Raw genomic sequence first — 22,596 nt, forward strand, 5'->3', positions numbered from 1 at the left:
TGAAGCCATTCTGTGTATTTATTTCTGTATTTTGGGTCATTGTCCTGTTGATTCACCCATCTTCTGTTGAACTTCAATTGGCGGACAGATAGCCTAACATTCTCCTGCAAAATGTCTTGATAAAAATTGGGAATTCATTTTTCTGTCGATGATAGCAAGCTGTCCAGGCCCTGAGGCAGCAAAGCAGCCCCAAACCATGATGCTCCCTCCACCAAACTTTACAGTTGGGATGAAGTTTTGATGTTGGTGTGCTGTGGCAATTTTTCTCCACACATAAAGTTGTGTGTTCCTTCCGAACAACTCAACTGTAGTTTCATCTGTCAACAAAATATTTTGCCAGTAGCGTTGTGAAACATCCAGGTGCACTTTTGCAAACTTCAGATGTGCAGCAATGTTTTTTTATGGACAGCAGTGTCCTCCGTGGTGTTGAACACCATTCTTGTTTAGTGTTTCACGTATCGTAGACTCGTCAACAGAGATGTTAGCATGTTCCAGAGATTTCTGTAAGTCTTTAGCTGACACATAACTTCATTGAGCTTTCTGCCCTGTGCTCTTGCAGTCATCTTTGCAGGTCGGCCAATCCTAGGGAGAGTAGCAACAGTGCTGAACTTTCTCCATGTATAAACAATTTGTCTTACCGTGGACTGATGAACATCAAGGCTTTTAGAGATACTTTTGTAACCCTTTCCAGCTTCATGCAAGTCAACCATTCTTAATTGAAGGTCTGAGATCTCTTCTCGAGGTATGGTTCCCATCAGGCAATGCTTCTTGTGAATAGCAAACTCAAATATTGTGAGTGTTTTTTATAGGTCAAGGCAGCTCTAACCGACATCTCCAATCTCGTCTCATTGATTGAATTCCGGGTTAGTAGCTGACTCCTGACTCCAATTAGCTTTTGGAGAAGCCATTAGCCTAGGGGTTCACATACTTTTTCCTACCTACACTGTGAATGTTTAAATGATGTATTCAATATAGACAAGAAAAGTGTGTTAATATGTGTGTTATTAGTTTAAGCACACCGTATTTGTCTATTGTTGTGACTTAGATGAATTATCAGATTAAACCAATTTTTATTCACATACTTTTTCTTGCCACTGTATATGGACTGGGGAACCTAGCCTCGACCTCCAGTGTTCTAGGAGAGTGTTTAGAGTCTAGATCAGCACTCATATTTTTTATACAAGTGTACAGGCCGTACACGCTTAGAATTATTGGTGACTCAAGGAACCCTGGTGATCCTCGTGGAACCCCTGGAATTCCTTAAGCAACCATTGCTAGTCAATGCTTCATATTCGCACCTTCAGTTAGTTGAGGGGTTCATAGAGGAAACTTGAATGGTTCAATGTATGAACTGGTTCCTGGTGGAACCCTGGAGTGGAGGCGTGGCTTAGTAGTGGCGTGGCTTTAAGATAGGTGCGGCAGTTGGCCTAGTGGTTAGTGCGTTGGGCCGGTAACCGAAAGGTTGCTAGATTGAATCCCTGAGCTGACAAGGTAAAAATATGTTGTTCTGTCCCTGAACAAGGCAGTTAACCCACTGTTCCCCGGGAGGCTGTCATTGTAAATAAGAATTTGTTCTTAACTGACTCGCCTGGTTAAATAAAATAAAAATATAGATATTTTTTGGGCCACCTGTTAGAGCAAATGTCATTACTCTTAGGTTGTACTGCCATTAGACGTTAAGGTTGAACTCTGACAGTTTTGTAGTTTCAATTAAGCTTTCAGAGGTGTATGATCCCCTCAAAAGCCTTTGCAAATCCCAAAGATACCCCTTTATTACTGTATGTAATAAGCAATGTTAATATTATATTAGAATATATACTGTAAAAAATACCCAAGAAACATTAATTTGCACAAACTTAACATGATGAACAGGAATGACATTTAAGCTAAAGGGTGACCAAAAATAAATATCTGAATGCCAAACCTCCAATAAGCTAGACCTTCAGTCTGATAGGCTGCCACCTCTACATTACATTATTAAAAATACCCTTTTCAGAAGGGGAACCTTTTTCAGCGGGAAAGGTTCTGCCTGTATAGCAACCCAAATTGTTCTTTCTGGCACCTTTACTTCTATGAGGGTGCAGCAGGTAGCCTAGTGGTTACTGTGTTGGGCCAGTAACCGAAAAGGTTGCAAGATCAAATTCCTGAGCTGACATGGTTAACATTTGTTGTTCTGCCCCTGAACAAGGCAGTTAACTGTGGCCGTCATTGTAGATAAGAATTTGCTCTTAACTGACTTGCCTATTTAAAAAAAAAGTGTAGTCTTGGTAATAGCAGACCACAGGAAGTTGGTGTCACCTTAATTGGGGAGAATGGGCTTGTGGTAATGACTTGAGTGGAATCAGTGGAATGGTATCAAACACATGGTTTCCAGGTGTTTGATTCTATTTGCTTCATTCTGGCCATTATTATGAGCTGTTCTCCCCTCAGCAGCCTCCACTGTAGCAGACGTACCAGTTTGATGTCCTTTTTGTGAAGTAAAAGTCAGGTATCAAGAATCAACAATCAAGCAAAGTGAAGTCAACTCAGAAATCATATTTTTACAACTAAAGTAAAGTACTGACCAGTTTGATGTCTTTGTTGCCTACAATGGCACTAAACTCAGAGAGGTCCCTCATTAGGCCGTTGAGAACCTCAGCGATGCGTTTCCTCTGATGACTGCTCACTTCCTGTAGACGAGACAGCTCCGCCTCAATTCGCATCAGGTGGGCCTGGAGTTGGGAGGAAAAGAAGAAGAGACTGTGACTTGTCTTTTTTCATTTATCCTATCCCCCTGAGACACACACATCAACAAAGGAATAGAATGATAGATACAACTGTAGATGGATGGATGCATGGATGGAGGAAAGGCACTGTAGAAATACACATTTAGATTGATGGATTTATCAAAAGGTTACAGTAATGCACATAGGGATGGACGGATGGCTGGTTGTGTGGATGGGCGGATGGGGACAGATGTACGTAAAGGACGGACGTCCCTCTGACGTACCATTTTCTTGGCCAGTTCCTCAGCCAGTAGTTTGTTCTGTAGACTCTTATCCTCCACCTCCTGGCTCTTCTCGTCGTAGTTAACAGCCAGCTCCTCTAAGGCCTGTAGAACCTCCTTCACCTATAGACCACAAGTGAAATCAGTAACTGACTTTATTATTGTAATTTACTGGCTCTATATGTATTCAATTGTCAAAGAAATTCAATCAATCACTCAATTAATCGGCCAAACAAACCTCCGCCTTGGCAATGTCACTCTCCATCTGTAGTCTGCCCAGTTCTGATGACACCTTCTCACTGTCCCCACGGGAGGAGACCAGGAGCTGGGAGTTACAAAAAAAAACCAATAACCATCACTCACTTATCTTCGACAGCTCCTTAGAGCATAGCACCTCAACATTTGGGCCAGTTCCCCAGGCTGAATAACCATAACCATAGCATGAGAAATAAAATAAAAGTGATGACAGATTATCCAACGTGAGTTGAGTTCTCAATACAATTGCCAAATGAAATTACACTGAACAAAAATAACTGCAGCATGCAACAATTTCAAAGAGTGTTACTGAGTTACAGTTCAAGGAAATCAGTAAATTTTAATAAATTAATTTCAGGCTTAATCTATGGATTTCACATGACTGGGAATACAGATACGCATCTGTTGATACTTTAAAAAAAGTAGGAGCCTGGATCAGAACACCAATCAGTATCTGGTGTGACCACCATTTGCATCATCTCCTTTGCAAAGAGTTGATCAAACTGTTGATTGTTGCCTGTGGAATGTTGTCCCACTCCTCCTCAATGGCTGTGTGATGTTGCTGGATATTGGTGGGAACTAGAACAGGCTGTCGTACAAGTCAATCCAGAGCATCCCAAACATGCTCAATGGGTGACATGTCTGATGAGTATGCAAGCCATGGAAGAACTGGGAGATTTTCAGCTTCCAGGAATTATGTACAGATCCTTGCGAAATGGGGCCGTGCATTATCATGCTGAAACATGAAGTGATGGTGGTGGATGAATGGCAGGACAATTGGCCTCAGGAGTTCATGATGGTATCTCTGTACATTCGAATTGCCATTGATAAAATGCATTTGTGTTCGCTGTCAGTAGCTTATCCCTGGCCTTAACCCCACTGTCACAATGGGGCATTCTGTTCACAACTTTGACATCAGAAAACCGCTCGACCACACAAGCCCCTAATTGCTGTCTGTCATCTGCCTGGTACAGTTGAAACCAGGATTCATCCGTGAAGTGCACACTTCTCCAGCATGCCAGTGGCCATTGAAAGTGAGCATTTGCCCACTGAAGTAGGTTACGACAACGAACTGCATTCTTGTCAATACCCTGGTGAGGCCGATGAGCACGCAGATCAGATTCCCTGACATGGTTTCTGATAGTTTGTGCAGAAATTCTGCATTTATGCAATCCATAGTTTCATCAGCTGTCCGGGTGGCTGGTCTTAGACAATCCTGCAGGCGAAGAAGCCGGATTTAGAGGTCCTGGGATGGCGTGGTTACATGAGGTCTGCGGTAGTGAGGCCAGTTGGACGTACTGCCAAATTCTCTAAAACAACATTGGAGGCGGCTTATGGTAGAGAAATTAACATTCCATTCTCTGGTATCAGCTCTGGTGTACATTCCTGCAGTCAGCATGCCAATTGCACGCTCCCTCAAAACTTGAGACACCACATTTTGAGTGGCCTTTTATTGTCCCAGCACAAGGTGCACCTCGGTAATGATCATGCTGTTTAATCAGCTTCTATCTGGTGGATGGGTTATCTTGGCAAATTAGTGCACAAAATTTGAGACAAATAAGCTTTGTGTGTATAGAACATTTCTGTGATCTTTTATTTCAGCTCATGAAACACTTTACATGTTGTGTTTATATTTTTGTTCAATATAAATTAAATTAAATCACCCTGCAGATTCATTTTTCCTTTGACAGTATTTTTGGCACAGATTTCCGCTCTTTTGCTTGACAAAAATGTCAATGAATCATCTCCTGCCAACTACTCAGTCTAAGTGGAGCTCAGATGGGCTGAATAACAGAGGGATAGAAGAAGATGGATGAGGAAGAACATTGGGCTGAGTAGAGGGAGGGTGTTGTACCTCTTCCTGGTCCAGCATCTGCTCCTTCAGCTTCTCCGCCAGCTGACTCTGCTGGTTGATCTCATCATCCTGTGTAGACAAACAAACAAACAAACAAACACACACACACACACACACACACACACACACACACACACACACACACACACACACAGTGAAAACCAGGTATGTCATAGAGCATTGTGGGTAAAGTAGTTCATCATGCCCTGGGGCGGCAGGGTAGCCTAGTGGTTAGAGCATTGGACTAGTAACCGAAAGGTTTAAGTTCAAAATCCCCGAGATGACAAGGTACAAAATCAGTCGTTCTGCCCCTGAACAGGCAGTTAACCCACTGTTCCTAGGCTGTCATTGAAAATAAGAATTTGTTCTTAACTGACTTGCCTAGTAAAATAAAGGTAAAATTAAAATAAAATATATATATAGGCTACATTGAATGATTGACCACATCAAATTACCAAGCTAGCTAAAGACAGGTCATGTCAATTTGGCTAGTTATGTTTTTTCTCAATCACGTACAAGCAATTTTGGGATCTGTGGTGAAACGTATCTATAGCAGAACAGCAAGTTTATGTAAACTTCTGACCCACTCGAATTGTGATACAGTGAATTATAAGTGAAATAATCTGTCTGAAAAATGACTTGTGTCATGCACAAAGTAATGTCCTAACCGACTTGCCAAAACTATAGTTTGTTAACAAGACATTTGTGGAGTGGTTGAAAAACGAGTTTTAATGACTCCAACCTAAGTGTATGTAAACTTCCGACTTCAACTGTAAGTATGGCTGTAATAATCTTTTTGCAGGCAGTTATGTTCTTTTGATGCATCAATATCTATCCTGCAATTTTGACAGTATAATATAGCTTTGATTAATGTATTTATGTTTTGAGAAGGCAACTATATATTGAAAAATAATGTACTGTTTAGCAAAAGGACACAGTTCTTTAATGCATGTTGTGAACTCTGTTTTTAAATGATTGAGAAAAGCTATAACAAGCTAACTTTCAGGGGATGAACTAGATAGCTAGTGATCTCATTGATTGATTTGCTTGACATCTAGTAGTGGTGATGACAGTAGTCAAACTGGAACTTTACCTGAATGAGTTTTGACTCAAATACTTGTCGATGTCAAGCTCTTTCCAAAACAAAAGCCTAATCTCTGACGAAGCAAGATAAATGACACAAGTTGTTTGCTTAGCTAGCTATCTACAGTACATGCCAAATAGGTAGGCCAACCACACGTATCTAAAAATACATGATCAATTGATGATCAATTGATCAATTGATAACAACCTATATTATAACAACCTATATTAACCTATATTATTCTACAGTATACTACAACATTCCATAGTATGTGCTACACATGATCGAGGGATACTACAATGTAGTATAGTATTTTACCAGAGGATGCTGGTGGGAGGAGCTATAGTAAACTGTAGTATTTTTTTATGTGGGAATGACACTCCACTTATGTCACATCATGCACCAACTTCAAATAGATGTTACATTTTGTGTGTGAACCCCCTCACCTTGTCGTCCAGCTGCTTGTAGAGCTTGCGTATCTCCTCCTCATACTTCTGTCTTTCCTCCTCTGAGATCCTGATCACTATAGAGGAGGAACTGTCTTCTCTAGGCAGCCGACTCAGACCGGAGGAGGAGCTCTCTTCTCTGGGGAGCCGACCCAGACTGTCTTCTCTGGGTATCAGACACTCAAGAGGCACAGCACCAGGACACAACTGATCCAGCTCTGAGTCCTCCTCATCTGAGGGAGGGACAATGGATCATGAGAAGGACAGGCCTCATCGGGGGAGGTATGGGTGTAGGGGTGTGTGTGTGTGTGTGTGTGTGTGTGTGTGTGTGTGTGTGTGTGTGTGTGTGTGTGTGTGTGTGTGTGTGTGTGTGTGTGTGTGTGTGTGTGTGTGTGTGTGTGTGTGTGTGTGTGTGTGTGTGTGTGTGTGTGTGTGTGTGTGTGATCTTCTTTAGGGCTAGCCAAGGAGGCCCGGTGTGTGTGTCCCTCTCTTTATGTGGATCTGGAGCAGCAGACAAAGTGTCTACAGTCTAAAATATATGAGTCCATGTGTGTCTTGAGTATGTGTGTGTCTACAGTATATAATGTGCCTCTTAGGAGATGTTCATTTTTTTCTGTACCCTTTATTTAACTAGGCAAGTCAGTTAAGAACAAATTCGTATTTACAATGACAGCCTAGGAACAGTGGGTTAACTGCCTTGTTCAGGGGCAGAACAACAGATTCTTACCTTGTCAACTCAGGGATTTGATTGAGCAACCTTTCGGTTACTAGTCCAATGTTTTCGTGCATGCCTGTGTGTGTGTGTCTCAGTGTCTATGTGCCTGTGTGCCGGTGTGCGTGTCCGTAGGTGGTCTCACCATTCATCCACCTGTTAAGCTCAGACTCCAGCCTCTGTACCGTCTCCTTCATCATCCTGTTCTTCTCCTTCTCCTTCTCATACTTCTTCTTCCACTGTTCTGCCGTCAGCTCCAGATTCACTGACGCTGTGTTCCTGATCGTCTTAGCTCTGGGGGGATAGAGAGAGACAGAGGAGATGGTAGTGAGGCATAAGGCTGTATGAGTTAGGTAGAGATTGTGTAATTGTATGGATTCTATTTTTCTGGATTGCCTTAGTGATTCAATGGAACACGCATAGGTAATGACTCAGTTGGATGAAAGATGTAGGAGAATGCAGTGATGTATAGATAGGCTCTGTAAGTTTGACATGACATTGTTCTTAGGTACAGATTCTATAATTGTATAGATTCACTCTTGCCTAAATCTGTCCAGAATAAGCCCAATGTGTTTATACGGGTTTAAAGGGGAATGGAAACACTATGAATTAAAACGCCAGCTAACTGTAACTGTAAATCGCCATATTAGCATTGTTGCGTCACTGGCATGAGAGAACATATTGGAACTCCCAAAAATGTCTGATTTTACCGAGTCTGAGAAGGAGTTTATGACAGAGAATTAAATCATTTAAGTTAGGGAGCCAATAAACCTACTGAAGCCATTCATGTTTGAGCCGATCGTTGCCCCAGATCTCGTAGCAGTAACAACACATATAGTATATGCTGCCTGAAACACCTCAGCTAGAGGGTCGGCGTAGGCAAACACAAACTGGTGTGAGTGGGGATGCTGCCAGGTAATGGCTAGAGTAGATGTGTGTGTGTGTGTTGTAGAGAGATGGTGGTGATACAGCACAAAATCCGGGAGATGGTGGCTGTTATTACATCCAGTCAGAGGTTCCTGTCAATCTCTCTGGATGGCGATGTATTTACTGGACGTGTCGGTGCTCAAAATATATAATCGGTATCCTATAACAATGTTGAGCATCAGCGCTGTTTGGCGCGTTGGTAACACATTTACATTTAGATCAGACGACCGGGGTTCCAATCGCAGACAACATCATGATTCATGAAATCTCATTCTAACCTATAATGGGGCGTGCTCATTATAAATACATTGGTAATTTGGTCAATCTAGCCTAGCCTAAGACATAATAAACCATATGACATTAGTTTTCCATATCTCCCCACTGACAATTCACCACATTCTTTATGATAGAATTATTGTGACATTATCCACTTTTTGGACGTTAGAGTTTTGGGAAGGCAAAAGTCTTTGGAGACAAAGGGACATTCCTTTACCCAATACTGGAGAGTAGAGAGAGAGAGTCCTCTCCTGCTTAATTTATGACCGGGTGTGGAGGTGTCAAAACCATCCAGCATCTAGTGGATGCTCACAGGAGAGTCATGACAACTACATGACCAAAAGTATGTGGAGACCGGGTGTTCAACCATCTCATTACAAATTCATGGGAATTAATATGGAGTTGGTCTCCCCTTTGCTACTATAACAGACTCCACTCTTCTGGGAATGCTTTCCACTAGATGTTGGACCATTGTTGTACCCCAAACTGTTGCCACAAAGTTGGAAGCACAGAATCGTCTAAAATGTCATTGCACGCTGTACCGTTAAGATATCCCTACACTGGAACTAAAGGGGCCAAGCCAAACCATGAAAAACAACCCCAGATCATTATTCCACCTCCACCAAACTTTACAGTTAGCACTATACATTTGGGCAGGTAGCGTTCTCCTGGCATCTGCCAAACTGAGATTTGTCTGTCAGACTACCAGACAGTGAAGAGTTATTCATCACTCCAGAGAATGCGTTTCCACTGCTCCAGAGTTCAATGGTGGCGAGCTTTACACCACTCCAACCGACGGTCCTGTTCTGTGAGGTTGTGTGGCATACCATTTCGCAGCTGAGCCGTTGTTGTTCCTAGATGTTTCCACTTCACAATAACAGCACTTACAGTTGAACGGGGCAGATTTAGCTGGGCAGAAATTTGATGAACTGACTTGTTGGAAAGGTGGCATCCTACGACAGTGCCACATTGAAAGTCACTGAGCTCTTCAATAAGGCCATTCTACTGCCAATGTATGTCTATGGAGATTGCATGGCTGTGTGCTCGATTTTATACACCTGTCAGCAACGGGTATGGCTGAAATAGCCGAATCCACTAGTTTGAAGGAGTGTCCATATACCTTTCTATATATACTGTATATTGATGTTTTGCCAAAATTATATAGTTACTCCTCTAAATAAAATCGATCAAAATACTTCACCAGAGAGAATGACTTAGCCACAGACGATCATTTCTGGATTGTTTCAAATCAAGTCGGTAGGCCTATGTCTATTTGGGAAGCTCGCAATTTCGGTAGCCCGTGACAATATACCAAGTTGATTATTGAGTTGTGGCTGTCAGTAATAAGCATCTATGAGTAAAGATAATGTGTCTTGAGTATAATTGTAAATATGAGACAAGGAGAAGGGTGTGTGGCTAAGATATGGCTCATCTCTCTTCAGAATGTATGCAATCAGCTGTTTCATGACAATTGTTGTGCATTCATTGTTTTATTGTGTGAATATTTGCCCTTTGATTGTTTATTTTTGATCAATTCCACAAGCACATATGGCCTAGTAAATGTACCGTTGATCCCAGTCACATTCATTTCTGTGAATGCATGTATTAATTACATTAGCTTACTGTTCTCATTCTCAGAGTGGAAACGTTGTTTGCATAGTTCACAACCTGCCACACTTGTGAGAAAAAGGTTTTGATTCATTTCATAACCATTTGAGTTGTCTTCTTTGGAGTGCTCCATGTGAGCAATGAGCATGTGTCCGTTTCTCTATCCTGATAATGCACTCATAGCAGTACCTGGCCTGCTGCACCCAAATGTAGGAAAGGGATGTCTGATTTCTGATTGTATTAACTCACCACGTCTACCACTATTAAGATGAGCCTCTCAGTAATTTTTCCTTCACCTCATAGCCGACAGTCTGTTTTTCTAACATCCATTGCGAATGATAATAATAGTTCCTCACAAGCTAGGTTTTCATCCTTTTGGCAATATGATTTTCGTTGGAATATTGTAAAGTCTGCATAAAAAGCATTTTCCCACCAGAGATGTGTTTCCATCCAAGTGACTTGTTGTGGATAAAAGGCTGTGCGTGATGACATAGTGCACATAAACATTTTAAAAATACAAGTTAAATGGGTTCCCATCGTATTTTCAACTCTACTGATTATTTTAGTCACAAAAGAAAATGTGCGTTAAATTATAGCAAATGTGCCACTCTGGTCTTGGCACATGTGTTCTAGCCAACAGCTGGCAGATACAGTGTGGGTATAGCCTACAGGATGAGATTATTATGGACAAAATAGTGAGTTTGTCTTTAATTGTCAAGCCAAGCATCGATCATCATGTCACCAGAATAAGATCCTTGATATTTATTGTAGTGAAACTTCAAGCTTATCACCATATACTTTCACCACCCTGTGAAGTTCACCATAATGTATTTCATCTGTAATAGAGGGTTTCCCAACCTTGTGAAGATACTGGAGGAAACAGGTAGAAAAGTATCTATATCCAAAGTAAAATGAATCCTATATCGACATAACCTGAAAGAACCCTCAGCAAGGAAGAAGCCACTGCTCCAAAACCACCATAAAAAGCCAGACTACGGTTTACAACTGCACATGGGGACAAAGATCGTACTTTTTGGAGAAATGTCCTCTGGTCTGATAAAACAAAAATAGAACTCTTTGGCCATAATGACCATTGTTATGTATGGAGGAAAAAGGGGGAGGCTTGCAAACTGAGGAACACCATTCAACCGTGAAGCACGGGGGTGGAAGCATCATGTTCCGTGTGTGCTTTGCTGCAGGAGGGACTGGTGCACTTCACAAAATAGATGGCATCATGAGGTAAGAAAAGTATGTGAATATATTGAAGCAACATCTCAAGACATCAGTTAAAGCTTGGTCACAAATGGGTCTTCCAAATGAACAATGACCCCAAGCATACTTCCAAAGTGGTCCTTCTGTAGCTCAGTTGGTAGAGCATGGCGCTTGTAATGCCAGGGTAGTGGGTTCGATTCCCGGGACCACCCATACGTAGAATGTATGCACACATGACTGTAAGTCGCTTTGGATAAAAGCGTCAGCTAAATGGCATATATTATTATATTATTATTATTATATATATTGTGGCAAATGGCTTAAGGACAACAACGTCAAGCTATTGGAGTGAACGTCGTCTACTCCTTTCATCTGCAAAACCCCCAGTCTTTAGCCTCCTGGGTGGCGCAGTGGTTAAGGGCGCTGTACTGCAGCACTAGCTGTGCCATCAGAGTCCCCAGGCTCTGTCGCGACTGGGAGGTCTGTGGGGCGGTGCACAATTGGCCTAGCATCGCCCGGGTTAGGGAGGGCTTGGTCGGTAGGGGTGTCCTTGTCTCATCGCGCACCAGCGACTCCTGTGGCGGGCTGGGCGCAGTGTGCGCTAGCCAAGGTTTTTTAAACCACATTATTCAGTACTTACTTTAAAAATATATCTGAATACATATCTCAGGAAGTGACGAATTTCTGAAACTATTGGATTGGTTGCCTTCAACTAATGGCAGGGCTGTATCTGAAACTACATGTGGAAGATAGAAATAGAATGAATAGAGCACACACAATCTCCTATCAGGTATTCCCAAACTGCGGTATGCACAATGCCGTCGGGGGTAGATAAAAATGCGATTCACATTTTCAAACAGTCCAATTTTCCAACGGGCTATACATCTAGGTGCGTTTTTTTCCTCACCTGAGTAGCCTCGTTTCACTGCCAAAAATACAATTTAACCATCTAGTGTTCAGCGAAATAACAACATAAGGTCAAAAACAGGTAGCCTAGTCAAATAACTAACATCCAATCACATTAACCATTACTATCTCGCAGGAATTTCACTAACGGTCCGTACTTAGCCAAACGTAGCTGCTGCTCATGTTGGTATCTGTACTGATGGCTCAAAAGCCATAACAGGGAGACATAGTGGAGTGGTAACGAGTGGTGCAAGCAGTTGCTCCTGACGTCACTTGGGTACACTGCAGCATCCACCAAGAGGCTCTTGCTGCCCAGGGAATGGCTGACAGCTTGTGAGATGTTTTGTACACTGCAGTGAAAATGGTGTATTTTGTTAAAACCAGGCCCTTGAACTCTCGTGTATTTTCTGCATTATGCAATGATATGGGCAGTGACCATGTAACACTTTTACAACATACAGAAGTCCACTGGTTAAATTGAGAGACGAGCTTAAAGTTTTCTTTACTGACCATAATTTTCACTTGTCTGACCGCTTGCATGATGACTAGCTTCTCATACGACTGGCCTATCTGGGTGATGTTTTTTCTCGCCTGAATGATCTGAATCTAACTGTACTCAATGTGCGGGACAAAATTGAGGCTATGATTAAGAAGTTGGAACTCTTCTCTGTCTGCATTAACAAGGACAACACACAGGTCTTTTCATCGTTGTATGATTTTTTTGTGCGCAAATGAACTCAAGCTTACAGACAATGTCAAATAGCGAAGCACCTGAGTGAGTTGGGTGCGCAATATGTTATCCCTTTCATGCCCTGCCTCCAGTCCACTTACCGATATCTGAACAAGAGAACCTCATCGAAATTGCAACAAGCGGTTCTGTGAAAATTCAATCAGAAGCCACTGCCAGATTTCTGGATTGGGCTGCACTCAGATTATCCTGCCTTGGCAAACCACACTGTTAAGACACTGACACCCTTTATTTGACCTTTATTTAACTATGAAAGTCAGTTAAGAACAAATTCTTATTTTCAATGATTGCCTAGGAACAGTTAACTGCTTTGTTCAGGGGCACAACAACATACTTTTACCTTGTCAGCTCAGGGATTCGATCTTGCAACCTTTCGGTTACAAGTACAACGCTCTAACCACTAGGCTACCTGCCACCCCAGATTCTCGGCCCTCACTAGCTACAGTAGCTAGCTAGCTGAGGACACTGCAATAACTCAGCAGCTAACACAGGCAGCTGTTGGAAACTAGCTAATCCATTGTGATTTTATTATCATATTAATACCAGCTACAGTGGTTAGCTAGTGTGGAAGAATTATTTAGTGTTGTGTGCATTGCATCTGTGCACTTAGCTAGCTACCATCCGTGGATAAACTGAGAAAATACCCTATTCTTTATTCTTTTTGTTAGCTCCCCCACGTGGGGGTTCATGCTCTCTGATTGGCTCAAAGTCAACTTGTTGGCCACTGATGACTGTTGCGATTCTACAGTTGTGGCCAAAAGTTTTGATAATGACACAAATATTAATTTTCACAAAGGCTGCTGCCTCAGTTTGTATGATGGCAATTTGCATATACTCCAGAATGTTATGAAGAGTGCTCAAATGAATTGCAATTAATTGCCAAATCCCTCTTTGCCATGCAAATTAACTGAATCCCCACAAAAACATTTCCACTGCATTTCAGCCCTGCCACAAAAAGACCAGCTGACATCATGTCAGTGATTCTCTCGTTAACACAGGTGTGAGTGTTGACGAGGACAAGGCTGGAGATCACGCTGTCATGCTGATTGAGTTCGAATAACAGACTGGAAGCTTCAAAAGGTGGTTGGTGCTTGGAATCATTGTTCTTCCTCTGGTTACCTGCAAGGAAACACGTGCCGTCAGGATATTGCTGCCAGTAAGATTGCACCTAAATCAACCATTTATCGGATCGTCAAGAACTTCAAGGAGAGCGGTTCAATTGTTGTGAAAGCTTCAGGGTGCCCAAGAAAGTCCAGCAAGCGCCAGGACCGTCTCCTAAAGTTGATTCACCTGTGGGATCGGGGCACCACCAGTACAAAGCTTGCTCAGGAATGGCAGCAGGCAGGTGTGAGTGCATCTGCACACACAGTGAGGCGAAGACTTTTGGTGGATGGCCTGTGGTCAAGAAGAGCAGCAAAGAAGTCACTTCTCTCCAGGAAAAACATCAGGGACAGACTGATATTCTGCAAAATGTACAGGGATTGGACTGCTGAGGACTGGGGTAAAGTCATTTTCTCTGATGAATCCCCTTTCCGATTGTTTGGGGCAACCGGAAAAAAGCTTGTCTGGAAAAGACAAGGTGAGCGCTACCATCAGTCCTGTGTCATGCCAACAGTAAAGCATCCTGAGACCATTCATGTGTGGGGTTGCTTCTCAGCCAAGGGAGTGGGCTCCCTCACAATTTTGCCGAAGAACACAGCCATGAATAAAGAATGGTACCAACACATCCTCTGAGAGCAACTTCTCCCAACCATCCAGGAACAGTTTGGTGACGAACAATGCCTTTTCCAGCATGATGGAGCACCTTGCCATAAGGCAAAAGTGATAACCAAGTGACACAGGGAACAAAACATCGATATTTTGGGTCCATGGCCAGGAATATCCCCAGACCTTAATCCCATTGAGAACTTGTGGTCAATCCTCAAGAGGCGGGTGGACAAAAAAAAACACAAACTCCAAGCATTGATTATGCATGAATGGGCTGCCATCAGTCAGGATGTGGCCCAGAAGTTCATTGACAGCAAGTAAGGGCGGATTGCAGAGGTCTTGAAAAAGAAGGGTCAACACTGCAAATATTGACTCTTTGCATCAACCGCATGTAATTGTCAATAAAGGCCTTTGACACTTATGAAAGGCTTGTAATTATACTTCAGGAGCCCATAGTAACATCTGACAAAAATATCTAAAGACACTGAGGCAGCAGACTTTGTGAAAAGTTATATGTGTGTCATTCTCAAAAGTTTTGGCCACGACTGTACAAGTAGAATCGGTAGGTTCGCCGCCTCCGGGTTGGAACGCAGCAGGTACCACTTTTGTTCTTTCAAGAGTAGGAACGGCCTACCACTGTTATAAGTACCTATCAGAAGTGAGATTCTCGTGTTTGAGTTTATTTGAGTTTATTTTATTTTTACAGGGACAGTGCACATTAATCAATGTTTCAGTAAAAGTGCCGGTTTTAGCCAGCCGGCTAATTTTCAACCTCAGTCGCTGAGCAGGTTATTAAAAACAATTGCAATACAGACAATCAAGGATCAGTGAGCACACGCAGAGCAACATAGGACAAGTAAGACATAGCATACAGACAGAGCAACATAGGACAAGCAAGACGTAGCATACAGACAGAGCAACAGAGCACAAAAAGCAACCAAACAAAATCCATAAAAGCAACAAAGTGTTTCCACACCTCACAAGCTACAGACAACATGGAAAGTGACAATACACAGCTAGGGATTATGTTCACAAATCTGATTGGCCTTTAGCCATGTCTTCATGTTTTTTTGTGAAAGTGTGATAGGTGGTGCAAGTTATGGGTGTCTGATTGCAGTGTATTCCAGACATGGGAAGCTCTCACAGAGAAAGCGGATTTACTAAAGGTGCTTTTCCTTAAGGTCACCTCTCATGGCAGACCTTGTGGAACTGCTGCCATATGTTTGGGGTTTCTGTTTAACAAACTGTTTAAGTTCCTATCAAGCACTGAGAGCCTGCTTGTTGACAGACTGAATGGGTTTTAATGTTGTACAGCAAGCTTGGGCCCAACTAGTCAAGCAGTATGTTAAGTGGGGGAGTATCATAGATTTGAAGTACAGTTTTGCTACCTCTGTAGTCAAACAATTTAGTATAAATCGGAAATTAGCTAGGTTCAATTTGGTTATTTGAATTACCTTTTTCACCTGCTTTTTAAAAGAGAAGTTGGAATCCAAGGTACTTAAAATCAGATACCACCTGGAGCTTCGCCTCTGACACATAGACATCTGGCTCAGTAGCATCTGTTGCCCTCTTTGTGAAGAACATGCAGACAGTTTTTTTCACATTGACATGCAAACACGAGTCACTGAGCCACTTTGTAATCTGGACCATTACAGTAGTGAGTTCTTGTGCAGCTTGTTGTTTGCTCTTTGCATGCACATATATCACTGTATCATCTGCATACATTTGAACTTCAGACCCAGTACAGACAGAAGGCAGATCATTAATGTACAGGCTGAACAGGAGGGGCTCAAGTATTGACCATTGGGGCACGCCCACATCATAGCTAAGAGTGGGCGACAGCTCATTGCTCACTTTGACACACTAAGTTCTGCCTTCAAGGTATAATTTCATACATCTCAAGGCATCGGGGGAAAAATTGAACTTGGACAATTTTGTGATGAGAGTTATTTAGTGAGCTATAATCACATTGTTCACCTTTGACTGAGAAACCTCCCTTATGATGAAGATTGAGGTTGAGCATCATTTACTAGCATTGAGCCTAAGAAACCAGTGGAGGGGTTCTGTGTCAGTACCTTGACAGAGTCAATAAAGTAGGAATTGAAGGCTATTGCATTTTCGACTCCATCCTGTGTTAGATTGTTATTCACCATGATTTCTAGTCTTTTTGTAGTGTTACTATGGTCTTTCCCTGTAAACTTTTTTAGATTCTCACAGATCAATTTAGAATTTCCCTTTGCTTCACCAATTATGTTAATAAAAAAGTTTGCCTTGGCCTGTCTGATTTCTTTCATCACCTTATTTCTAAACCTACATCTGTCATGCTCTAATTTGGATTTTGGGCTTTTTTTGTTTAGCATAATCTCGTTCTTTCATCAATTTCCAGATTTCCCCATTTAGCCAAGGAACAGTGCTCTTTTGGCCAGGTTTGGATTAGATTTTTTTTTAGGAAACCATTTATTGTAGTTTGGATTGTGGATAGAAAAACCTGACTATCAGCTTCCACATCTGTATAGGACAAGAGATCATTCCAGTTCCTTTCCTTAATTGCGTTTTCAAAATAATTGAATTCACTCTTAGGTATTCTTAGTTGATCCGGCTTTCTAACAGTAGAGAGGTTAAACCTGCTCTTAGACAGCTTTCTGGCTATTAGTGTCAGATTATGATCAGACAGCCCAGTAACCATATTGAATGATTTAGTCACGCTCTCTGGTTTATTACTGAACACCAAATCAATCTGTGTTTTAGAGGAACAAGTCACCCTGGCCCTTTAACTAGCTGTGTAAGGTCAAAGGTATTAGTGATCCATTTGAGAGTTTTCCTACAAGAATTGTCTTCATAATTAATGTTAAAATCTCCCATTAAGAGGACCTCTTTCCCCTTTCCCAATAAGGGTAAAAGACATTTGGGGAGACAGTGTAACGTTCAGGTTGATACATTCTCGTTCATTATCACATGACCACTCAATTTGTTTACATCGGATATGCTCTTTAATGTAAATCATCACACCCCCCCCTCTTCCTTCAATCCTGTCTCTCCTGAAAACATTGTAGCCAGGCACAATCAAAGCCGCATATGGAGAGTTTTTATGGAGCCATGTCTCTGAGAGGCAGAGGAAGTTGTCAGGAGTTCACCTAGGGGTCATGATTGGGGCTGTACCAAATGATTGATGTATTGATTATGCTTATGTTGTATTAAAAGAAGGGGATGGTTATAAGACCACTCCCTCCTTACATTTATAGGGTCCTAGACTACAGATTAACAATATATATACATTATGAGATGTTAATATTGTTCCACAGTTGTTCTCTTAGTTCTCTCTCTCTGCCTCTTATAAAAGAGACCCCTCTGAGAAATGTGTGACTGAGACAGAACTCTGCAGGGGAGTGTAGGAGATAAGACTAGTCAGACATTCCACTATGAATCAACTTGGACAATTACTGCTAAGCTTTTAGATAACACGAAAAGCCTTGTTCATATAGATGTGACGATATGGTTTTGGTCTCATGAGTAAAAGGTAGTGACATCACTAAGGCTGGACTTCGGGTTCAATAAAAGCAACTTAAGACCTTTTCTATTTTGCAGAACTTACTCAGAAACATGTGTGCTATGTTCCTGATTGTCAACTTCTGTCTGCAATAGCATTAATAAAGGTTTTGAATGATTTAATTAAAGATATTGTCATAAGGCTAATTTCACCAATTTCACAAGGAACAAGGAAACGAACCCCAACAAAGTCAAGGTTGGAGTCTGTGAGAAGATGTTGAATTTGATCACTTTCTGGAATGACATTACGAATGTTCAAGTGCCCCCCTAGTAGTCCCTTGGGCTTAGCTCGTGGGCCCCAGATGACTCGAGAGTGATTTACACATAAAAAAAGTCACATTTTCTGTGTTTTCTGACGGCTGGGTTTAGGCCGTTTTGTTTAGTTTTGATTAAGGGCAGTTTGGTAGCGCAATTAACAATCCCTCCCGCTTGCACTGGATGTGGGGAACTAATTAAGACAGCTTGCGTACCAGAAACAGAGTCAGGGATTGCATATAGCGACTTGGGTATGTTTGAAGAGTCAAATTCCATCCTGGAGCCGGGTGAGTCGAGAGAAACCACGGCGACGATCAGTGGACGAGGCCGCCCACTGCTTTCCACTCCTGTGAGTATCGCTGGCTCGGTCATGTTAGGCCCAGGATTGAGTTGCACATCCCCAGAGAGCAGGAGGGTAGTGAACAGGTAGTTTAACAGTTTCCGATAAATGTTGGATTTGTGTTTGTTACGCCAAAAGCGGTTCAGTAGAATAAGGAGCGAGGTAGACTTGGCCATTATTCAGAACATTATGGTATGCTGTGTACTGTCCGCTCCCGTGGAACGGTAAACCAATGTGTTTGGTGTTGATATTCTCCTGTAGTAGACTGATTGTGTCATGCCAGCAAGGATGCACTGAGATTATCAGTAGAGCAGCTACATAACTGACAATCATGGCAAAGTACTGGAGATAAAACACATAATGGTGCTTTAAATCTTTGCATGAGTTACTTAGCTGGGATCGACGAACACCTGATGTTTTAGATAAAATAACAGCATTCGTAGGAGAAGCGGCACCTGCCGCACCACTCTCCCTTCCGTCTGCCATTTTGTTTCATGCTTTACAGCAACGACCAAGGAATGTGCATGTGTGTGTCCGTGCATGCATCCGTGTGTGTGTTTTACCGTTGTCCAAACATGAGTGTGGACTTGGTCTCCTGGTCGTTGTAGCTGGATGGAGAGCAGCAGATGAACATGGTGGTCCTGCAGTTCCCCCCTAGAGAGTCCTGCAGGATACGGGTCATCTTACTGTCACGGTATGGCACATGGGTCTTCTACAGGGAGGGGGTAGAGTAGAATATACATGAAACGCTGAACCGGTCACTTTCTACATCATTGAGTCCACATTCCAGTTTCCTTTTATTTTTTTTATATCTTGTATTTTTTATTAATTAGAAAATCCATTCATTTACATTTGATTTCACAACACCAAGATGAAGAATCATGGATGTAATAGGACTAGACTTACGGTTCCCTCGGCCAGAGCAGAGATGACGTTTCCTAGAGAAGATAGAGACTTGTTGATGTTCTTAGCTTCATCCAGCACAGCTCCCTCTGCTCCTGTCTTACTGACCTGTGGAAGCACATTACAAAAAACATACAGTACAAAAGATTATGCACAGAAACGTCACACACATGTTGTACTGTGTGTAATAAAGATCGATCAATATATACTGTACAGTCAGGTCCATAATTATTGGCAACCTTGATAAAGATGGGCAAAAAGACAAAATAAATACTAAGTTACTAAATTGTATGCAACATTTTTTGGGAGAAATTATAAAAATGTTTACTAATACAATTGCTCAGAGAAAGATATTTCGCTCAACAACTAAGAACAAAACAAATCTAGAAAATATAGGAGTAAAAATGATTGGCACCCCTGTTTCCAATATTCTAGCACGCTCCCCTTGCGAGGGTAACGACACTGAGCCTTTAAAAAAAATGATTTATGAGATTGGAGAACACGTGAGAGGGATCTTAGACCATTCCTCCATACAGAATCTTTCCAGATCATTGATATCCTTCGTCTGCTGTTATGGACAGCCCTCTTCAATTCAAACCACAGGTTTGTCCAGAGACGAAGATGGTCATGGCAAAATTGAGACCTTTTGGTTTTTCCTTATGAATTTTGATTAGTGCTTGGGGTTCTTGTCTTGCTGGAAGATCCGCTTGCGGCCAAGTGTCAGCCTCCTGGCAGAGGAAACCAGGTTTTTGGTTAAAATATCCTGGTACTTGGTAAAGTTCATGATGCCGTTGACCTTAACAAGGGCCACATGAACAGTGGATGCAAAATAGCCCTATAACTTCAAAGATGGTTCACAATATTTTAACATAACACCGTCTGGAGTTTTATAGATGGCATTGGCACCTGGATTGGAACCGGTGCTATGGTCAGATGACCTGAAAAAATAGAGCTCTTTGGCCACACACACCAGTGGTGGGTTTGGCATTGAAAAACAAGCATATGCCGAAAAGTACATGATACATGCACCTACGGTAAAATATGGTGGTGGATCTTTGATGTTATGGGGCGATTTTGCTTCCGCTCGTCCTCAGGCCCTTGCTAGTTCACCAATGACCTATTACTGGAGACCTGAGAGCTGAGTGCCGATACAACGCTAATAAACACACTTGGGACTATATTAAGTGCTGTGTGCAGAATCTACTTTTTTCTGCTGTAGTCAGCAGCAAGAACACTGGTCCCAATGCACATAGGTATAAATTAAGTTGCTAACTGTGGCCAATACAGAGTAGAAAGAAACCCATTTTAACATGGCAGACCAGTTGTACTGATCTGTGACTGAGATGGATGGAAGGAAAGGATAACAGAACAGCCAGATGAAAGAGAGAGAGAACACGTCTCTTGGGATGCAATAAAGATGGTTCATTAGTTACCCTAGGTAACTAGACTAGGTCTTCACCTCACCTCCTCACCTTACCTTATCAGCCAGGTATATAATTCAATCACTAAAGGCCAGTTTCTACGACAAAGATTATGCCCAGTCCTGAACTAAAAATGGAAATTCTTTATTCAAATAGGTTATTCTGTGGCCCTAAATGTCTAGACGCATACTAAGTGTATTGGGATACAATAAAGATGCTTTGTTACCATTAACTACAGTAGGCTTTAACCTCCTCACCTTCTCACTCCCAGCCAGGTCCACCAGGTAGAGCTTCCCACACAGTTTTTGTTCTGTCTCCACGTGCTCCTGCTTGATGTTGATCAGGAAGATACTGTGACTCCTGGAGCTGTGCTCATTCATATCTGGAGAGGGGAGGAAAGGAGAGGTGATGTGATGTGAGGAGAGGTGTTTGTGTGAGAGTGGAGGACACAGTATATATAAAAATATATAAAGATAGAGAAAAAATATATATAAAAATATAAATATATATAAATATAAAGATAGAGATGTAAAAATATATAGCAAAACACTGTGATAAACACCCCAGACACTATATAAGATTCTACAGATGTGACTTTACACTTCACACTATAAATTGTACTAAGTGGCAGACTGCCAGAGTGGTGGCGGGACTTACTGGTGACAGCAACATGGCAGGGATGTAGCAAACACTATGTCAAAAAACCTGCCACATACAGACTCTTCAGATCATTTTTAAAGTGTCAGTGTCAGAGTGTCATTGGGACTTACTGGTGACAGCAACATGGCGGTTGGCTTTTCCTTCATCAATAACATCCATCACCTCCTCTGGGCTGGAGACAAAGCGCTCAGTGCAGCCCTGAGATTCCACAAATAAACGTTAGAATTGTTCGAATTCATTCCTGTTCACAAGAACAGGAATGACCTGCTATAATAGGCTACCTGCTATAATGACTAACACCCTGTAGCACTAACATATGCATTGAAATGGTAGTTAGGTCACATCAATGCCACCATCCCAGACACCCTAGACTCCACCAATTTGCATGCCTCCCCAACAGATCCATAGACGACGCAATCTTAATTGCACTCCAGACTGCCCTCACCCACCTAGATAAGAGGAATACCAACAGTGCATTCGGAAAGTATACAGACCCCTTCCCTTGTTCCACATTTTGTTAAGTTACATCCTTATTCTAAAATGGATTAAATAAATGTTTTCCTCATCAATCTATACACAATACCCCATAATGACAAACTGAAAACAGATTTTTAGAGATGCTAGCATATTTATGAAATTACAAAAATAACTATCTTATTTACAGTTGAAGTCGGAAGTTTCCATACACTTAGGTTGGAGTCATTAAAACTCGCGTTTCAACCACTCCCCAAATTTCTTGTTAACAAACT

General features: G+C 41.9%; 1 protein-coding gene across 2 annotated transcripts in view; it reads right to left on the minus strand.

Annotated features, from left to right (window-relative positions):
• Window positions 1-22,596, minus strand: part of LOC118399904 (kinesin heavy chain-like) — a 146,363-nt gene that overhangs the window by 37,754 nt on the left and 86,013 nt on the right. For both annotated transcript variants that reach the window (XM_052473186.1, XM_052473185.1), the window contains exons 7-16: window positions 21,958-22,045; window positions 21,445-21,569; window positions 19,770-19,874; window positions 19,427-19,575; window positions 7,484-7,632; window positions 6,627-6,859; window positions 5,097-5,165; window positions 3,225-3,311; window positions 2,990-3,109; window positions 2,565-2,711 (exon numbers count right to left, since the gene is read on the minus strand). In XM_052473186.1, coding sequence (XP_052329146.1) covers window positions 2,565-2,711; window positions 2,990-3,109; window positions 3,225-3,311; window positions 5,097-5,165; window positions 6,627-6,859; window positions 7,484-7,632; window positions 19,427-19,575; window positions 19,770-19,874; window positions 21,445-21,569; window positions 21,958-22,045 — 1,272 coding nt within the window. The remainder of the gene's footprint in view (window positions 1-2,564; window positions 2,712-2,989; window positions 3,110-3,224; window positions 3,312-5,096; window positions 5,166-6,626; window positions 6,860-7,483; window positions 7,633-19,426; window positions 19,576-19,769; window positions 19,875-21,444; window positions 21,570-21,957; window positions 22,046-22,596) is intronic.

Source organism: Oncorhynchus keta, chromosome 21 (genome assembly GCF_023373465.1).
Source record: "Oncorhynchus keta strain PuntledgeMale-10-30-2019 chromosome 21, Oket_V2, whole genome shotgun sequence".
NCBI classification, from domain to species: domain Eukaryota; kingdom Metazoa; phylum Chordata; class Actinopteri; order Salmoniformes; family Salmonidae; genus Oncorhynchus; species Oncorhynchus keta.